The following is a 22,105-nucleotide window of genomic DNA, read 5'->3' as shown; positions in this document are numbered from 1 at the left end:
ACCCCCCCCCCCCCCCTCCGCCCCTAAGAGACCTCTCGCCACTCACCGAAAACGCTTTGAACAAAAAACTTAAATATTATATAAGTAACCCGAAAAATACAACAAACATATACATTTATGACAAACAGGTTTCAGTAATACATAATTTATTAACAACACAACCTCATATTATTCTCATTCACGAAATTACACCGTGTAAAAAACTCACTACATAATTATTAAAAGCCTCAAAAAATACTTTTGACGGTTTTATAAAAACATCATATAATTTTCTGACATATTTCGACGAGTGTCAAGTAATGTTTCTGATAATTGCCCACTAAAAAATTTTTATTTAATGCGGGTCTTGTTCACGAGCGATATTCATACCTATATCTACATATATATGTACATATGTATGTGGACATGAGTACAGCAATTTATTTAAAATATAATTAACTGGGGTAACTCTCAACACGCTAGATAAATGTATCCGACACATGTATATATTTATCTGTATATACATATATATAAGATATGATTACACGCATGTCGTGATGACGACATTAACATGCAAATTGTTTTATCTATAATTACATCAACGTTGTGTGCGACGTAGTGAGTGTGTCTGGCGGAAAAAGGTGCGACAATTGCCACTTTGAGCCAATCTGTTAACTATATTTATAATGCGTTATTAACTGCATAAATATATCTCTTGATAACGAATAAAAAATCTAAGCATTAATACGCTGATCAATATATATCATAATGTATGACACGTTATTAACGAAGTAGCCGCTCGCAGCACAAAATCAAGTTTCCGTTGCATATCAGCCGTTTCCTTTCTATCCAATTGATTGAACGATTAAGATATGTTTATATATACATTTATACTTATATTTATATTATAAGTAAGTAATTAAGTCGTTGCAGATATTTCTAATGCGATATACTCGATTGGTTGAGGTTATGTTCGAGTATGGAGTCGGGGTGGGGGAGGGGGGGTCACTGCGGTTCCATAAAGTCTCTCCAGTATTAAAAATATAATAAATACGTATAATAGTCGACATGGACCGTAAATAAACAGGCTTAATTCCCTCCGGGGAGTCTCGTCGCCGACATGGCTGAGACTGTAAAATGAAGAACGACCAAACGATATATACATATATATATATATATATATGGTATGTATACAAATATATGGGCGAGGTAGATTTCGAGATAGCGATACTGCAGGAAGACCCCTGGGAAGATATTATTTTTAAAAAATTCAACTTTCCAAAAATTATAACGCTCATGTGTAATAAAAAGTCGGTTTAAAATGTAAATAATTTAAGTGTAATTATTTAGTGAATAATTATTTAATAAATATATGAAAATGTTTTAATGGAATTCGAATCGGGGAATTAAAGTTGGATGGAGTGGAAAGAGAAATAAAGAAGCGTGAGTTGGGTTGATGAAAATAAGACGAAAGGAAGTTAAAATAAGAAAAAGTACAATGTGTTTAAGCGGATTGACTTACACGTTTACACGTTACACGATTTTTTTTATTTCACTTGAAAGTCAATAATAAAAATAAAAATAAAAATGAGGGAGAAAGAAAGGAAGGAAGAAAAAAAAAATAAAGACAGATCGTGTTCTTTTTATTCATGCCTTCGGTACGTGATTATTCCACGAGCGTGTTTTATAAACGGATTCTATTTATGGTACTGCGAACTCTATAATCAGCCACCACGGTACGACGACTTACTTCGAATAATTAATTCAAGCCACACCTACGCGAAACCTGTTCCCGACCAATCAGGCCCGTGGGCTCCCCACCCCTTTGCCAGAGAGAAAGACCAGGGGGCGGGGTCTAGGGCGCGAGGTCACGCCCCGGTATTCGCGATATCGCGTGTCATGAGTGGGAAAACGGCTTGTTCTTTATCACAACGCCGTTATAACGTACATGCGGATAACCAACAATGGTTTCATAATTGAAGAAAAACGTTCACACCATTATCTCACGAGCGAGAAAAGTACCGGGTGACTTATGGTGCCAGATCATGTAAATCATCTACTGTTCGCACACTTGGAGTTTAATAAATTTTTCAGTAACATAAAAAATTACTTTTACAATTTATCCCTCGGGTAATTTGAATCTCGTAATTTTTCCAAAAGTATCTTAAAATTTCGCGTGGGCGTGGTCTCGCCCCCACCCCTGTTTCTCTAGGAAAATTGAATTAAAAGAAAGCAAAAATAATGAAGATTAGAAGCCGATAGAATAAAATCAATATAAACCAATCCAATTACTGAGCCCCAATTGGATTAATTAATACGAGATTAAATGGTATAAAGTTTATTCGTATCTCCTGGTCCTGTAACAAATTTTCCCAGGCACGTGACATCAAACAAGACCCGGTAAGTTATATATTTGTTATACAGCATTATATATATCAGCATTACATATGACAAACTAATAATGAAAAACATCCCCCTGGCATGCACACACTCTGGCCACACCCACTTTTCCAGTGGATTTTCACCAGATAACATGCATATGATAGGGACTTTAGCCCCGGGCTGGGATTTGTAACTCACCAACTTAACACAAACATTCGTATCTATCTTTTTCTCTTAACTGTTTCCATTGGATGCACGTACACGCACTCACTTATGTACATTATGGTTATTATTGTTACCCATAGCCATGTATACATGTATATATATATATATATATATATATATATATATATATATATATATCCAGAGAGAGAAGATTGAAAAGTAGCTACACTAACCCCGACGAAGTAATATGCACACCCGGTACACGCGAAGATAACCGCACCCCAGGGACCCTCGTTTATAAACCGTTCTAACACGATGGGGAACCGCCAAGTATTCCCTTAGTGTACTCTGATTTATCGGTGAAGTGATAAACGAGACGAGCTCATCTCTTTCTTTAGGGAATAACCCGAAGTCGCGGACATGCACACCCCATGCACACCACGACTCAAAACTATTGCCAGTGCTCAGAGGTGAGGATCCAAAAATCGACAAAGACTCACGAAAATTTACTCGCAGCTGTTACAACATATATAATGACATAATGTAGAGGGGTGTGCATTTTGTATATTGTAATATATAATAATAATGTATCCGTATGGCGGTGTGTCAATGGGATGGTCACGGACGTTTTCGAATACAGATGGAGAAAACAGACAGGACTGATGATGTTGCCATGTAATAAGACGTGGTGTGCATATTTTAATTAATGCGGTGTGCTAATATTTTATTTATTTTTTTTTTTTTCTAGGAGTACCAGCACAGTGGCTGGATGTATGGACGTACATAGGTGGCATTGATGATAAATCATCAACGGTTCTAGACTTAAATTGAGATGGATGAAAATAATAGGTTTTATGCTGTAGTGTCCGACGCCAGCAATGCGTGCTGTTTGATGCAGTCCCAGGTGCGTATTTTAACGGTCCAAGGATTGAGTTTATTATATTGCATACGGTATCCAGCATCAGCAGAGAATAAAAAATGGTATAATGAAAAGCAATGTTACTGGCGAGTAAAACTACCGTCACGGATGTGCCGGGCACAGTAATCGCGAAAAGGCGTTCGTGTTTCGAAAACACGATTCGTTCCATTCTCCGCGGGGAGATGAGAAGAGGATTGTTATCAGAGAGTTTATTTGAGATGAGTCGTTGTATAAAGAGGATTCTGCTGAGAGTGAAAGGTAAAACGCGTAGTGGCTTTAAGACTTTTAACTTTTGACTAGAGAACCCCCTGGGCGCTTACCTGCCTGGTCTTCTCATGCCCGAATTTCGTCACGGTGACCATCTCGCTCTTACCCTTAATGTTATGTATATATATTTATGTTTATATAAATGTGAATGCACACCACAACACGCATTGTGTTCTTTATTTCGAAATGTCAAAACTATTTTACCACAATGGATACGATTCACGGTCCGGAGAGTTAATTTTTTAACTGTGCCTTCGCTTTTTAAATATCGGCCCTATAATTTGCTTTTCAGCCCATTTTATATTTTTACTGCAGTATATATGTATATGACTAAATTTTTAACGCTATTTTTATTCTAATACCCAACGAAAATTTTATTGAAATATACATTTTTTCACAACAATAAGTTCATTTGTTATATTCATATTATTTCTGAAAGAAAATATGACTAATGCTGCTATAAATTCTTAAAAAATTTCTATTACAAATTTCGATCTTGTCCCTCGGCAATGGCCGTAAAAAATTGTAATTTTTTAATTTCCAACCTCATCTACAGGCCTCCAGAAATTCTAAAAAAAAAATATTCCAGGCCCCGAAACCCACCAATTAAACACAAAAAAATTTTAGAAACAAACTGACCAAAAAAACTCAATTTTTCAGTTAAAAAAATTTTCAAACCCTTTGAAATTTCTGATCCCGTGACTTGGAAGGTTGAAGTAATTTTTTTCATACTCCTACACATGCAGACAAATGAGTTGAAGAAAAATTTTCGGGAAATTTCCACCAGAAAATTTTTTCCAAGCAATAAATGCCAGGACGATTTTTGAAAAATTGAAATAAAATTTTTTTTCGACTTCGGCTGATGAAAAAAATGTTAAATTTGATGTTAAAAAAATGTTTTCATCTTTTTGCAGTCACAGTGATGGTGATAAATATTTACATATTTATTTGAAACATATCAATTTGAAATTGCGCAACAATATTGTGACAGGTTAAAAAATTGTTTGACTTTGGGTGGGATACAAAGTCAAAAAAGGGTTTGTTTATATTTAACACCAGCAGGGGGTTCTCGTTTGTAACCTGTGACCAATTGGGTGCCGCCGGGGGTTCAAAAACTTGACAAGATAAACTCCGATTCATTCTATCCATCTCTCAAGTCTCATGCCTCGTTTCGAGTCTTGTTTCTCTCACTCGCTCTCTTCTTCTTATTCTCGGTCATCAAGCCCATCACAACAAAACATTCAATCTTATTTCTGTTTTTATAATATTTAAAAAAAAAAAAAAACCTTGACATTTATTTTTTTTCCCCATCTGTATTTCTTACAGTTGCAAGAATCATTTCGTCTCGGTGTTGGGTGTTTTTGTAACTTCGCCTCTCGACAATATCCCTAAATATTTTTTTACGGAAAATTATACTTGCTCAAATATTTTCGCTTCCAATAACAGCCTACAGAAGATTACTTGTGAAAAAGAAAAGTTTAATCTTTTTCCAGCGATTTTAGAATTTTCGGGTACTGGGATACAGATAGAGATAATACGCTTATGCTATTTATATATTTATTATGCTGGTATTTATTTAGGAATTTAGTTGTTTGGAGTTTGTAATCCGGATCAACAAGTCAATGTGAGTGTCAAAGTTATAACTTAAGACGATTTTTAAGACAATAAACCCTTTAGCCCTATTCTAACTTTTCGCTTTTTTTTTCTAACAAAGATTTTTTTTTTCTTATATATTTCAAATTTATCAGCCGAAAATTATCATTGAAAATTCATTATTTTCACTGTGCATTCAAAATTTTGATCAATCAGCTAAAATTACAAAAAAAATTTCTGAATTAATTTTTGGAGGGACAAAGATTGAAAATGAAAAATATCGAAATTAGGAGCTAAAAAAAATAACGTCTATTTTAGCCTGTAAAAAAAATTAATCAGTAGATACCCGAAGGTATTTTCTTACTGAATAACTAAATACATCTTAAATTAAAGCCTCGAAGCAAAAAAAGCAATTTCGCCTCTAAAAACTAGGATAGTAAAAAAATCTATTAGCGTGCGGGAATGAGTGTAGAAAAGGGTGGCGTGTGCATATGTGTAGGCTTATGTTTATATGTATAATGTATATCTAAAAGAGGAAGAAGTTGCCAGGTATTCACACACCGCACGAGAAGATAGTGCACGGCCGTATGCCTATAATGGCCGGCAAAAAATCATTAAAAAACTAAATAAACCAGCAGCAGAAAAGAAAAAGATGAACAAGAATAAGAACAAGAAGAAGAAGAAGGAGGAAACATCAACCGACAGAGCTAAAGCTGAATAAGCTAAAGCTAAAGCCAAAGCCCGAGCTAAAGCCAAAGCCAAAGAATCATTTTACGTCGCTCCACAATGGGAAAGTGAACGGCAAACGAGAGCATCAACTTGCCCAAGTACCTACTCGACCAAGAAATTTCGCAGTCTTGGCCCCGAAGCTACATGGATAACAAGCTGTAGAGATCTCACATATCCCGGTAACAAGCGACTGTTTGTCTATTTTTTTAAATTACTTACCCTTACTATTTATTTATTTAAAATTAACCATTTATTTATTACTCATTTTTTTTTTTATGAGCACAAAAAATCTTGCTCAAGAAAATTTACGTTTTTAATTGATGATTCAAAAATTTTTTTGGCGAGTGAAAATACGCGCCAAGAAATTTTTTTTTTCTGTGAGCTTTTGCTTTTTTTTAAATTTAATTATTTGAATTTTTTTTTTAGAGAAAAATTTATTTTAAAATTACCAACCTGCAAAATTTGAAATTTTTTATTGAAAATTTTGAGTTAATGGAAGTGGAATTTAAAATTTGGGAAAATTTCTCAGACTGGAAAATTATAAAATGCTGCAATGAAATACTGAAAAAAAAATTGAGCTTCGGATTTCAAATTGAACAGCGAAATTATTGACTGAGTCTGCGCACTTGTAAAATTACTGATATTTATTACAATTGTTTTAGATTAATATACAAAGTATTTGAGTATTTAATTAAATTATCTAGAATTTATTGCACTTACGTGTCAGTCGACAAAATTTTCCACGAGTAATTCCATTGAAAAAGCTATAGAGTAACGAATTCAAGTATACTTTTAGTGAAACCAAATTCCCAACATATAAATTTAATTATTATGTATAAATAAAAAATTTATAAATTTCATTAAAAAAAATTAATTTTTACATAAAAATTAATCAACAAAATAATTAATTTTTATTATGAAAAAAATAAATTCAATCTTAATAAATTTTAAAATTCTAATTTCGCGCAGGCTCAGTTTGCTTTCGATTGAAATAAACATTCATTAAAAAAAATTAATTATCAATTTTTCATGCGGGCCATTTTGCCTCACATGTATTTTGAACCGAAGAAAAATACATTTTTTACTCAAATCCATTTACCTCTTCCTCCCCTAACCATAAAAATTTTAAAATTTAATTTTGATTTTTATCAACAGGATTAATTTTGAAAATAAATAGTAAAAAATAAAAATTAATGGCCGTTAACATTAAGAAAGAATTTACCAGAAAAAATAAAATTATAAATATAATCAGTGAGCGTAATGATAGATGATGAAGTAAAGCATCAAGGAATAAAGCTGCATGAAGGTAACAAGTAAAATATGAAATGCAACATACAATTTTCATAAACACTTATTTTGCAGCTGTGCGTCTTTGCTCGTATGTTATGATTCAAGTCTATACTATACATATGTGTAAGCATGTGTGTATGTATTTAAAGACAATGGCAATATCGCTTAGTGATAAGTGGGCAAGGCAACCGGTTTTTTTTTTGCGTATTAAACTTCCGATCATGAAATATAATAATTTTCTAAAACTGAGCTCAAATACTAAAATTTAAAATTCAAAATTTTAAATATTAATTGCGGTAAGTCTGTGAAGAAATTTTCCTTGGGTTGGTTGGACTTGGTACCACCGTGTTGACAAGAACTGCAGTGGACTTTTATTCGGAGGAATAAAAAAAAGGGAGACGTGATGGAGGGTAATCGAGTGAGAGTCGGAGACATATTTAAAATCCGTATCACTAACGAGTAGATAAAAAATAATTGATCAGACCGAGCGGACTAAGTAGTAGTAGGTACCCGTATAGTGCGGGAGTCGTTAAACGCGGGCAGAGCTGATACTGAGGAGTGTAGTGGGACTGCGGGAGTAAGATATGAGGATCCGAGGGTTGAGAACCGCGAATCGACGTGTGTGGTCCCTTCGGCGGCGAGGTGCCGACACTCAAAGTTCCTCTCTCCCGGTCGCCCTCCCTCCCACCCGACTACCAGCTATTTTTTATTTTTTGCCTTCTTCATCTCCTACTCCATCTACTCCATCTACTCCTTATTCTTACTCGAGTTCGGTTCTTGTTTTATTCAGCTTTTGTTCCTACGTTTCTCCATTCGTCCTCATGGATCTATGCTCTTCTTACCTCATCTTTATTCGCGTTCTTTCCATCCCCCGCGCTTACTATTTATTTATTTACTCACAATAATAATAAGTTAATTAATTAATTTATTAATTAAGCGGAAAAAAATAATTTTTTAAGTTGGGGTAAAATGGGCCAATGGATCTTTTATTTAATACCGGGGCAAAATGACCCATTTATAATTTTTTTATAGAAAATAAATTAAATTTTTACAATTCAGGGGTAAAATGGTCTGTATAATTTTTTTGAGAAAAAGTAAAATTGAAATTTTTTTTTAATTGTAGGTCAAAATGCTCCATTATTAATTATTTTTTTACGTTGGGTAAAATGGACAAGTGAATTTTTTTCCCAGATACTGCCACAAAAATTTTTTATCAAAGTTGGGTAAAATGGACAAGTGAACTTTTTTCCAAGATACTGACACAAAAATTTTTTATCAAAGTTGGGTAAAATGGTCCATCAATAATTTTAATTAAAAGCTGAGTAAAATATGCCGTGAAAAAAAAGTAATAAACTTGTCATGTAAAAATGATAATTCCGTGATTTAAAATTATAAATAATTTATATAAAAAAAAAAAAACAGTAACTTAGTCTCACACATCATTATATAGTTAGTAAATCAGTACTTGACTCAAGTGTTTTGTCTTGTACTCAAGTGTTAGTTTCTCAGCCGCCCTCTCTTATCCTCATCTACTCGTGCCGTCCGCTTTCCGCTTTTGCCGTATAATGCTCACATGTACATAAGCTAAAATAATATACCACACTCAGTACACATGCCTCAGTACCTCAGTACTAGTTAATTTTCTTCGACTTGTTCCTCTCGTTAACTTTAACTTTATTCGTCTTCCCGATCTCAAACATAAATCACGACAATAAATAATTCACTATATTTTTATCTGATTATTATTTATTAAGCCGTATTGTTTATAATGATGTTGATTAAAGATCCCAGCTCAACTTCCACTTCCCCTACTCTCACTTCCACTTCCTATATTATTTTTAAAAAATTGGCGCGAATTTTAAAATTCAAAAAAATATATATCTGTAGTTAACAAGCTGCGGTTGCCTCAGTTGTAACATAATTGCCAGCTAATTTGCATAGATCCTTTTACTTGAGATTTAAGATATTTTTTGGCAACCGGCACCATCACCGTCACGTCACAAAATATAATTAAGAACGCGAAGTCTGTTGCCGGTAACAGCCACTAATTTTGTTAGTCATTTTTATTTTTCGTAACGCACGTGCATTCATCTCATTGTATATATAGATATATATGTATATATATATATTGAAAAGGAAAAAAAAATTAAAATGAATAAAATTATTAAAGTTTCGTGACTGTCATTAATTTTAGCAGTTGGCTACTCAAAAATATTTAACAATACTGATCTATTATCTAGATGTAGACATTTAAATTGCCGGTTTCTATTATTATTTCTCAACAGACAACTTTAATTGAGGTAATAATATGGTTAAGTCAATGAGGATGCAGTCTTTCAAATTTAATTTTAAATAATTGAAAAAAATTTATTGATAATTTTTGCTACTTTGTATTATTTATCAATATTCCTGATAATAATTATTATTATACATTCAAATTAAATAATTATGTAGTGGGATTTTTTTTTATCTAAAAATTTATGGAAAAATAAAAATAATAGAATAAAAAAAAATTCAGAGGTTAACTTTGATGTAAGTGATATTTCCATAGCAGCAGCGTGTCAGCAGACAAAAGTAATATCCTAGCAAAGATGCCAGCTCACCAGCACAAGTGTAAAAAGAAATCACGGCGCGTGTCTAGCATTCCTGAGCACGTTGGCACCCTTATATGTAAAACACAGCTCGAGTGACAAGCCCTTACGGTACATCTCACACGAAAAATATTTATTCATTTATTTTTTCATCCCTCCTTTTTATAATTTTTACAATTTTTTATTTTACTATGGCCGTCGTAATTTTTCCATGTGTTTATGTCACTTTCCGTCAGCTGGCCAACGTGGTCCGACTTTTGACACTAGTATTTTAGACAAGAATAATTTTTCCGTTGACATTTACCAGACCTCTAGCAGAAAGATCAAATTTTTTCCACTACTTGAAAAACTGACGCATGCGCTAATTTTCATAATTTTTTTTTTTCTGAAAAAAATGAATTTTTTCTCTAGATAGGGCAGAAATTGAACCTGGTGTATGTGAAAATGATTTTCAGCAAAATTTAAAAAATTTTCCACTAAAAATCAAATGTCATAATTTTGCACAAAAAAAATCCATTTCTAAAGCTCAGGTATGACGGAAACCAATGATACGATTGTCATGTTCTTTTCTTGCCTTATTTCTCATAGTTTTTCATCCAATTCCCCGTGGACAGCCACCATGAAGATTACGTTAAATTTTTATAAAATTAATTACCGGCATCTTGTACGTAAGTAAGATGCTCTTTTTATATTAAAAACATCATCTTCTACCTTCATCCTTTTCTGCAGCGTCAACTCATACCAGAGCATATAAATACATATATATAAACATTTATATATAGTTGAGAGTTTACTCAAGTGGGTTCCGACTTTTTTGCGGAAGTCACCTGCTTCTACTCGCTAATGTTATGTCTCCTGTTATTCCGAACCTTGGAATGTCTCCTACTAAATGTCGTTGAAGCAGCACACCCGTAATTAAAGTGTACAAATATATATATATATATATATAGGTAGTGCATGAGCATCTTCGTTTCTCCGTCTCACCAGGAGCAACTGGGCACCGGGAATGAGACCAAGATTGCAATTATCCGGATTGCGTTAATGTCAATAATTAAAAGAACCTAATAAGCTTTTGCTTCTGCTTTAGAATCTGCTATTGCTCTATACTATTTACTATTTCTTATGGTGTTTGTATAACTTCTTGCAATCCTCATTAGACAGGACATAAGAATATTATTCTTATTAATTACTCATAATATATACTTTAGAATAATTAAATATTCAAATCTTATGTATTTTTATTTTGAGATATTTGAAAAAAAGGAGGGTGGGGGGAGGAATTTTCATGGCAAACAGATACCAAAATTAATAAATAAGACTGTTGATTTTTTTTTTTAGTTTTACCCCACCCTTATTTTTTAGTACAAAAAAATAAATTTTCAAAAATCCCGCTAAGTTCTGTAGCTGCTATAGAGCCATATCCTTGCAGCGAAAGTTTTTTCCCATGTATACCATAGTGCAAAATATTTCTTTAGCCGAGAAATCCTTGTTTTCTGTATAGAGCGAGTTTATAAATCGGCAAGTTAATATTTATGATATATATAGTGCTCTATAATAGGGAGTGAGAGTTTATATAAAGATGCGGGGGTTGAATGTTGCTGGGGTGCACAGCGTTTGATAGTCGATATAAACTGGGCTCTAGCACGGCTTACCAAGATAAGCTCTGTCGTCGAGTCGATTATGCTTTTAGGTACTCTTCTATCCATATATATGTATATATATATAAACCAGTGTAGCAGAGTAGAGAAGTTGCACCCCATCGCTGGCGCGACAAAGACCTTAAGCATCTCTACATTACATGCATTACCCAGCGAACCCACCCGAAGTTGTTAACGCCAAGAATATCACGCCCTCGTTGAATTAAATTAAACAACGCACTTGAACAGACAAACCGTGTAATTCGTTCTTATTCTCACTCCAACTAGTTCCCGCTCTTCTGCACCCCGTCGCAATCATCTGGAAAATTTAAAAAGGGACCGAATTTTTCTACACCCGTTGTTAAACTATTCTTGCGAACTTAACCTTAAATTCACACTGATACTCGATCAACCTGAAAATTGAAAAAAGTTTAAATAAATTATATTTTTTTCCCTCTTCCTTTGAATCAGTCGATATATTTTTTAAACTAATTATCAGCTTAATTATTTTGTTAATCTAGAAATTCATCGGAGTTCTAGCCGCCGGCAATCGATCCGTGCTTTAATGAACTTATTCAATCCGCTTTTAATTAAACGTCAATTTTAACGCTTCACTTTAAATATTTTTTCTTTATTTTAATTAAATTCAAAATTTTTTTTTTGGAAATAAAAAAAAACCCAGAGCTGGGTTCGAACCCTCGACCTGCTGACAAAAAATTTCCAATGAATTTGAATCGAAATTTTAGAATTTTTTTTTAGATAATGACGCAAAAAAAACTGGGGTAAAATGGTCAACTAAAAAAATTTAGTTGGTAAATAAATAAATTGGGTCTGGAAAAAAAAATTAAAAAATGGTAAAAAAATTTTTTTTTAAATTTTAATTTTGTGTAAATGCAGGAAGTGAAATAAAATTATAAATTCAAAATTCCTCACCCATAATTACTTTTAAAAAAATGGGGATATAAAAAAATTTATTATCACTTGGCACACAAGTCCTTCGAGGGAACATTAAAAGGATCTTGGACTGTTTTAAAAGTTCGTGACCTTTTCCAAGTCACGGACAATAAGACTCGTACAAGCACAGCTCAGTATACAGCTGGATAGTAGTCTACGATTCATCGTGTCTTCGTGCTCTGCAACCCTCCGGAAAGAAATCAATTTGCCGCGTGGAATAAAAGATAAGCCGGAGGGCAACAGACACTCGCTCTCACTAGGGACAAAACTCTAAAAAACATACTAATGTATCACTTATTTTGTTGATTTAACCTTCGACATAACCCCTCTTATTTTATTTTATTAACCGCAATCTCCACCGAGCAGTCCAATAAAAATAATGACATTTACTCCAATCCCTCGTAAACTTTAATTGGATAATTATGCAGCGTCCGAACATTATTTTATTTTTATTTTCAAACTCAATCAAACTTTTCATTATTTACTCAATTTCCCTCCACCAAAAACTCATAAAATTTTTTTTTCGCAGTAAAAAAAAAATAAAATAAAGTAAACCTTAATTGAGTTCATTAAAAATTTTTTTTACCTCTCAATTAAATTGCCTTTATCTAGAAATTTTCCTCAACTTGCCCATAAATAAAACTTTCAACCAATTAAATTTTTTTTTTTTTTTTCACGAAAAAAAAAAAAAACCAGAGTTTCTAAATAATAACAAATAATAACTGTACATATTACAGTAAGGTGTTATTGGCTGGGTTGAAAGTAGCGACCGATCAATATTGGTATCCATGGCAATGCCCCCCGCGCCGCTAAACTTGTTACCTATATTCACCCTTAAATCACTTCCTGTTTTATCGCCTCTACCTCTGCCTCAATCTCCATCTCTACATCCACCCCCACTTCACCTCTAGCTATTACTATGCATATATATATATATATATGTATTTTACCTTTAGCATTACATGTATAGATCATAATCTCCAATATTTAATTTACATGACGAGGTAAGTTTTAAACAATATATTTTTTTCTTATAGTTAATTTCAATAATCGATTTCAGAGCTCGTAGTCCAGAGAATTGAGAATGACACTGCTCGCATTGTTAACACTAAACCATTAAGGAAATACGAGGACCATCGATCTCGAGGTATCGGAGTCACTTTACTCGTATGTGGATATATATATGTATATATGTATATACGAAGGATACGAATGGAAACGACGGCGTTTTGTTATTTAAATTGAATAGAGTGTGGAACGAGTGTAGAATCTCCTCCTCTCCGCATATACCCGCGATGTACATCTCGAAACACGATATCGCATCGACCCATCTACTCACTATATCCTCAATTCTATTATTTTAATACTTTGGTTTTTTCAATACGTTTATTTACTGAACGAAACAATCGATTGAAATATTTATGAAAAAAAAAAAAAATATATTTTAAGCTGGTGAATTTTTGTATGTTAATAAAAAAAATAATAGTAATGTGAGCTATATAGATATTATGAAAGTAATGTACATCGCAAGTTAGGTGAAAAATAGTTACTATTATGTCAGTCTTACGGTATGGTCTGTATCAGTCTGTCAGAAGCTGTCAACCGTTAAGATTGCTAACAAATGTGTTTTATTTGTGTTTCATTCACCCGTGAAAACTTACTGCCACCACTAACTAAACCTGGACAATATCGCGTGATTCAAAAGTCCGACGTACGTACAAATGCCAACATATATACATACTAACAAATTTATTTATATGTATATGTATTGAGCATAAAAGAGCGGCTGTGGGTAGCCACAGGCCCAATAATAACTTTACATTTATATTATAACATAAAAACATCAACAAAAAATTTTTATCTTTTCTTTTTATTTATTTATATATATATTTAATTATTTATAAATTTTAAACCTGGAAAAGGATTTTTTATTACTTATTTTTATTTTATCCATTTTACCCCGTAAACATTTTTTGCTACTAATTTTAAAAAATTTTATATTTTAATTAACTTCATTTACTTAAGTAAAAAAAAATATATGTACATGTATATATATATATATATATATATAAGGATGTAGAGAAGAAAGAATCAGGAGTGGCTTTGATTTTAAATGAAGAGCAAGAGAGAAGGGAGAAGAAACTAAAAAAAAACCTGAGGAACAAACAAGTAAGTAGTGGGGGTAAGTTGGCTGGGACTGATGCAGACATGGAGCGGGGCCCGAAGCCGCGTAGTGGGGGAGCGATTGCGGGGCCTAAGAAGACCGACTTGCGTCTCGCGAGGTGGCGCACGCGGCGCGGGAACTCGACAGGAGACCGCGCTTCTACTGCGGACCACCCAAGACGAAATTTACTATAATCTCAGATGCTCTCATGCAGTCCTTGCAGCCGATGCTCATTCTTATTATTATTATTATTGTTGTTGTTGCTGCTGTTACTTTTTTTTTCTTATTCGACTTGTGGGCCTTATTCCCCAGACTCGTTGGCTCGCTCGGTCATTTATTTATTTATTTCTTTTATATGCAGGTTTTTAAAACGGCGATATGAGAGTTAAGCTGCACGCTACCACAAATACATCACTCGGAGCTATATAAAATAATAATCAGTGTTAACGGTCACTTTTTAGACGGATTTAACTTTTTCAGGGGATTATTAATCCAAAATCGCAATGGGGTAATTGCCGAGATATTAAGATATTTTTGTTCGCAAGATATTTTCGGAGATTAAACATAATTAGTGGATTTCTCATTTTTTTCTGTAATTATTTAATGAAAAAAATTTATCCATATTTATGTTCAGGCGTATTATTAAATCATTAATCAATGTGAGTAACTAGATGACTTGTTTAATGGACGCCATTAATTTAAATATTTAAATACCACTTTCACAATTATTTAACCACGTTATTAATGTTAACTATTTTTTCTTAATTATTTCGGCTTTTTTTTTATTAAGATGTTAATCGAGACGAGTTTTTTTGTAAAAAAAATATTTACAAATTAATTTTAAGTTTTGAATTCATTACAATCTACTCTGGGACTCGAACCCGCGACCTCGGGTTAACTCATTTTTTTACTCGTAAAATGTACGTGTGAATTTTTTCAATATAAAAATTTAATTGTTTTTTTTTTTGCTTGGAAATTTATATATGGAAAAAAATAACTGGTTATTTATAGCATACTTATATATTTAGAAATTTAATGACGATATAAATCTACTTGGATATCACAATTGCAGATGGCAGCTCATTATTCTTAATGTCAATTAGAAAAAAAAATTGGATTTTTTTATTCTTGTAAAAATTTTTTTTTAACGAGCCAAAAAAAAAAAGGAGACCAGGATTCGAACTTACGATCTCAGATTAAACTTTTTTTTTAGTAATTTGACGTTGACCTGAATTTTTCCGAAATTTAAATTTTTCAAAAAAAATAAATGAAACTGCAACTTTATAACCGTACTTGGAAATTTAAAAATTAAATTAATAAAATAATTATTTTAAATATTAATTAGAAAGAATGAAAATTTTATTTTTAAAATTTCAAGAAACGGAGATCGGGATTCGAACTCACGACCTCAGGAAAAAAGCAAAATAAAAGCAATTAAATATATTAATAAACACTAAAAAATAATAACCTAGGAATTTTTATGACAAAGAATTTATCATTCCCAGTAATTTGTTTCCTTCCCACAATTACTCAAAAAGGCTAAATAATATTTAAGGGACAAAAATTCCAGTCGTGTTACGTCTGCTTGCTGAGCGAATCGTCCTGAGCAATTTGCATGATTAATGTGTACACGAGTAGCCCGATCAGGATCAGACATCACAAAGACAGTCTCGGGCCGAGATCCGTCGGGAGCACCAGCAGGACTCAGGCCCCGTGAAAGAGATATTTCATTTTGCCTGTGCCCTTATCTTTTCGCGGGGTCTTGTCAAGCTCCCGAGTAGTCCCTCTCTCGGCTTAGAATTCTGCGTGACTAAATAAAAGTGACGCTGCAGCATTATTTTTTTCTCCTCTTTTCACCCCATCACCACCCCCTCCCGTTAATGAAAACTGATACCGCGATATTTCCTCACTATATTTTTTGGGCTCACGGTCATTTATTTATAAAAAACAAATTAATTTTTTTTTATAAATTACTTGAAGTTAAAAATAATAATAAAGTTTAAGTAAGCGAATATATACCGTCATTTTCTGGTTCTCAGTCTGTAGTAACATCTCAGCAGATGAGAGGCGGAGAAGACTAAAAAAGAGATGAGAAGAAGGGCTCGGAAACTAAATCTTGTGTAAAAGGCCGGCCTTGTTCTTTTCTCTCGGGGACTAGATCGATCCCAGAGCAACATCCAAGGCACCGCCCATTTTTTTATTCACCTCAGTTTTTTTTTTTTTACATTTCATCGTTCCCTCTAATATTCCTGCATTAATATATATATATTTATTTTCGGCCATTGAAATTATTCTGTCATTGATAAATTACGTAAGCTAAGCCCGGTGCACTCTTAATTTAGGTGTTCAAAATATATGAAAGCGTAAGAGTATTTATTTTCAGCATATGGAATTTTTAAAAAGCGAAACGGAAACGGTTCCGTTAAAAAATTTCACCTGTCAAGCTGTCAATCGGACGCTAACTCATATGTCGGAGTTTACGTGGGCTTGCAATCAGACCTTTGCCTTCGCCTTATTGCCTTATTACCTTATACATTTAAATTTATATATATATGTATGAATTTATATATTTATTTATGTGAGCGTGAGGTGTAAGAGTGTGCCCGATTAAATTTTGATTAAAAGTACGATGATGGCTACGTTTCACTCGTGAGAAAGCGATGACAATCAAAATATCAAATAATGTAATTATATGCATATATGTATATATATATATATTTTTTTTTTTTTGGTTTTATACTGAAGGTATTTTCGTACTTTTAATTGGGTAATTATTAATTAAAAAATATTTTTGAGATCTTTATTGGATCTGAGGTGATTAATTAAATAAGTAATTTATTTATATTTCGCCAAGGAGTGAAAATTTTTTTAAAATTAATTAACTAATTATAAATGATTATTATTATTATTGATGTTAATTAATAGCTTTTTTTTTATTTTATAACAATTTTTAATTTATGATTTTAGTAACAAATTTTTACAAAAAATTCAATTAGACAAATCATTTTCAAAAATTCAAATTTTTGGAGTAAATGCGGATTTCATCTGGAGTAAATTCAGAGTAACTACGAAACGGATGACTTTTTATTTAATCTCCTCAAAGTGAAATTAATTCCAAATGGAGTTTATTTTAATACTAACTCCAAGTCGGAGTAAATGGGGATTTAAATAAAATCCAGGCCACTCCAAAATCACTCTGCTAAAAAAAACAAACTCCCTATTTACTCCGTACGCAAAGTTTTTTTAAATTCCGGAGTAAGTGACGGAGCGAATTCAAATTTAAATAAAATTCATAACAACTCCAAATCACTCCCAATTTTTCAAAATTAAAAAATTGAATAAATTTCAAAATTTTTTTATTGCAATAATTTGAAAAAAATGTAATTGAAATAAAAAAAAAATAAGTAATAAAAATAAAGTAATAATAAACAGTTGATTTAAAAGCCGCAGATAAAATTAAAACCAAAGAGGATGAGTAAGAGGTAATAAAATAAAATATACATACTGTAGTGTCAACACTCGGAATGTTTCATGTAATGCAAAAATATAAGTCTTTAAGCATTTGCACAGCATCCACACACACAAATTCGCACACCACGACATATATCAAAGTACTCTCGACTGCACATGAGCTTAAGAATGATGATACCGAGGGTGGGGATTGATGAAACCGTGGACTGAGGGCAATTTGACTCAAGCATATTCTTAAAGCTCGCCGACTTTAGTGTGTGGGCGTGTGTTGAAACGTTGTAACGTTAGACGAGTTTTGCGTGGGCACACACGATATTACATCTGGCCCGCACTCGGACTTTATGATGGACGAGACAGGTGATTATGCGTGTGAAAACTGCTACGAGACAACCAATCCCGTTTATTTTATTCAAATTATCCATATCATCTTTATTTCCACCCCCTCCCTGCCTAGACCTCCCGTCTAGGCACCTCAGATCTTTTCCAAATTTTAACACAAAACTGAATTTCAAAATTGAGTTATTCCCGTATCCTTCCATTCTATAACACATATATATTTATATATATGTACATATATATATGATAATATTTCCCCCGAGACTTGATGACCCTCGCGTGCATTTGTGGCTCTGAGAAATCTAATACTATTTATTATTCACATGACAAACGAGGCCGCAAACATTAACCTTAAACCTCCACTCGACGTTTAGCGTCCAACTGCGCGGGCAATTATTTTTAAAATATATATATGTAGATATATATATGTATAGTATATAGTAGAGCAAGACAAATCACACTACTACGAGCACAAACAAATTAACCACCTAATTATTATAACAATTTATTTTTATTAAAGTATTAAAAAGACACTTTATAAATCGGCTTATAAATATTTAATGAGTAATTAAATTTTCGAGTTTTAAAATTATAAATTATGCATATGAGGATTTTTTAAAATCCTAATCTTTATAACAGATTTAATGGCTGAGTAAAAATTCATTGCTGATAAAATAAAAAAAGTTTTTTTATATCGCGGACGGAATTTTATTAGACGATTTTTTATGGGTTTAAATTTTAAAATTTTAGCAAATGTGCCGGGAGATTGCTGGTGAGATTTAAGAAAAAAGAGTGAGTGAGTGAGTGGAAAATTTAGGGCTGTCGTTTTTCATGGCAACGTTTGTTTGTGCATTTGCAGAGGGCGTGTTTTGACCTAGAAATATTCTTAGGATTATCCTCGCATTCACATATTTTAATGGTTTTCTGTTTATTTGGGTCAATTTCGGAAGCGGCTGATGAGTTTCGGGTATCTGTTGTTGGTATTTTGGCAGGTGAGCATTGACACTTTTTCGGCGACACGGGAGGGCCTTCACGGAACATTTTTAAGCTCTCGGTCATTTTTACTGCCAACTGCGAGACAATTGAGGCCCGCGGGTGATCCAAGGATCCTTCCGTTCGGCGACGGTGCTTCTGATGCGTGCAGAATTCGATCCTAATGCTAAACAAAGGTAACGTTTTTTGCTAGAGTAAGTATCTGATCTAAAAAAATCCTTGGACGAAATCTTCAGCCAAGAAACAATAGACTCGCCTCTGACGCTGGCACTTTTTCCTGGTTCCCGAGTCGCTGGACTTTTTTCTGGAGTCGGAGCACCTGGTTGAGCACGAGCTGTCTTTTGGTTTTCGGTTGTCTTCCAGCTTGGAAGTCGAGGGTTGCTCCAAGTCTGCAGAGGTCCTGGAACTGGATCTGAGTTCCTTATTTCCTGAGTCACTGAGGGGCAGAGTCGTCTGGTCCATGATGTCCGAGTGCCTTTCGATGCTTGATAAATCACTGAGTCGCACAGTAGTTTGGTCCATGATGTCCTTAGACTGTCGTGCAGACCCAGATCTCCTTGAAGAAGTCGATAGTCTTGAGTGTCTCTTGTCAGTTTTGCCATCTTCTGAACTCTTGGGGTCATCAGTTTCCCCAGCAGCCAAAGCGCCTTCGTTTTCAACGCTGGGTTGCTGATTGTCATCAGAAATGCTCTTGGCTCCCAGGGTACGCAATAAACTCCAGCCTTTTTTGCGAGAACTTGTTGATTGTTTGCTAGAATCTGAATTCCTGGAGTTCTTTGAATCTGGCTTTGAGTCTTTCCGAGCGTCGGAAGATTTTCTTCTTGACTGTGGCTGTTTACCTGTTTCGCGGGACGCTTTGCGAGATTGCTTTGATGATGACTTGACACTGGTATCTGATAATTTTGCAGATGAATTAAGTTGCTTCTCGAGAGACGGCCGTGGAGACTTGAGATCATTTCCTGGGTCATCGAGGGGAATGGTATTAGTTTTCTCGGACACACTCGAGAGCAAGGAATTTTCTGCATCATTTACAGAACTAAGTCTTTGTTCTCCGGACAATCTCGAGTGCCGTTTACTGGAATGTTTGTTTGAAGAGACGCTTGATCCTCGGTGCTCTTTGCTCAATTTACGCTCAGAAATTCTGTCTCGCGATGGTCTTTTCTTGGGTAAGGAATTTTTTGAGTCAAGGGAATCTGAGTGTCGAGATATGCTTCTTATTTCGGCGGCAGATAGTTTTCTGTTGCTGCCGCAAACTTCTGGGGATATGAGCTGACTAGAAATGCTGATTCGGGAAGATTTTCTTGAACTGTGAGGTGATTTTGAGCGGGAAGATTTTCGGGAAGAATTTTCTTTTGGTTTTTTTACGCACCACGGACACACACGACCGAAGCATGATTTTTTTTGTGGCTTTGGTTCACTTACTATCACTGAAATAAAAAATAATTTATAGATATCAAATTTTTTATATTTTTGCTTTTCAATATTTAAATAATTACTCAAAAAATATGGTCATTGGAAAGGAAATTTGATTTCCCACAATTTTGGTCCTTATAAAAAATGTCATAAAGTGCTTAGTTTAGAGTATACAGTAATTTTGAACCCAAAAATAGTGTTAGTGCTTTTTCCAAAAATTTTAAACGGCCATATCTTTGAAAATATTGACTTTACGAAATTTTTTGTGAGAATCAAAATTATAGAAAATTGAATTTCCTATAACTTTGATCCTTATAAAAAAAGAGCTAGGACCATTAGTTCAAAAATTACAGCCATTTTAAACTCTACAAAAAAATATATACATTTTCCCAAAAATTTCCAAATTACTTAGAGTGCTATAACTCCTAAACTACTGATTCTATGCCAATTTTTATAGAGACCGAAATTGTAGGAAATTAAATTCCCTTTCCAATGACCTATAACAACATCCCTTTTTCTCATGTATTCCTCAAGATTTTGCCGATCAAACAACTATATATATCCTCCCTTCAAATTTTCATTATAACCGATATCAATATTTCATTTAAAAAAATTAGTTTACTCACTTGTTTTTTTCCTGAGCGTTTCTGTAGTGCCAGAAAATGCCTCTTAAATAATTCTACAAAAAAAAATACCTAAATTTAATTTTTCATAAATATAAATAAATTTCTAGCTACAAAAAGTAAAAACCTGAACTTCTGTGGGTTGAATTCAATTCACCCAAAGAACTGGATAAACTTTCCTGGGAGGAATCACTTTGTGCTGTCGTTGCTGCCTCTGTTACAGTCGACAATGGAGATCTAACAGCCGCCGATTCACGAACCATCAAAACAGTCATTGATCCCGTGGGTAAATTCTGGCCGTATTGCGGTGGACATCTGATGACCGCTATCACTTTATCCATTTTTTTTATCCTCGAGATCGATTCTAACCACGTTAATCATATTTAATTTTCTTGTTCTCAACCGCGTATAAATTTATTTTTTACTATATTATTTGCTCTTAATATTTTTATCTTTCCCTCCAATGATTCACAAAATGACAGGATTATTTATCACTCAATCAAACTAAAATAATAATAATAATATAATAGTCTATGATTTTTTTAACTATTTCAGGTTTATTCCCGACTGTCAACGCGTTAATTTTGTGGCTAAATTCA

At 33.4% G+C, this 22,105-nt stretch overlaps 1 protein-coding gene across 1 annotated transcript; it reads right to left on the bottom strand.

Annotated features, from left to right (window-relative positions):
* Window positions 1-19,677: 19,677 nt before the first annotated feature.
* On the bottom strand, window positions 19,678-21,847 carry LOC106694067 (vitellogenin-like). Its single transcript, XM_014444138.1, has 2 exons — window positions 21,634-21,847; window positions 19,678-20,897 (listed from the first exon to the last, which is right to left on the bottom strand). Exons 1-2 carry the CDS (start codon window positions 21,845-21,847, stop codon window positions 19,678-19,680), a joined length of 1,434 nt encoding a protein of 477 aa, XP_014299624.1.
* Between the last annotated feature and the right edge of the window lie 258 nt (window positions 21,848-22,105).

Source organism: Microplitis demolitor, chromosome 4, assembly GCF_026212275.2.
Source record: "Microplitis demolitor isolate Queensland-Clemson2020A chromosome 4, iyMicDemo2.1a, whole genome shotgun sequence".
Classification (NCBI taxonomy): Eukaryota; Metazoa; Arthropoda; class Insecta; order Hymenoptera; family Braconidae; genus Microplitis; species Microplitis demolitor.
The sequence above is the reverse complement of the archived record's forward strand: the minus strand, read 5'-3'. Positions and strand labels throughout refer to the sequence as shown.

What these genes read in the sequence shown, in the direction of transcription:
- LOC106694067 (XM_014444138.1), bottom strand. Translation starts at nt 21,847, where the DNA reads ATGGATAAAGTGATAGCGGTCATCAGATGTCCACCGCAATACGGCCAG. An exon ending in TTCAACCCACAGAAGTTCAG is followed by an intron (nt 20,898 to 21,633) that starts GTTTTTACTTTT and finishes TTTTTATTTCAG; the next exon opens with TGATAGTAAGTGAACCAAAG.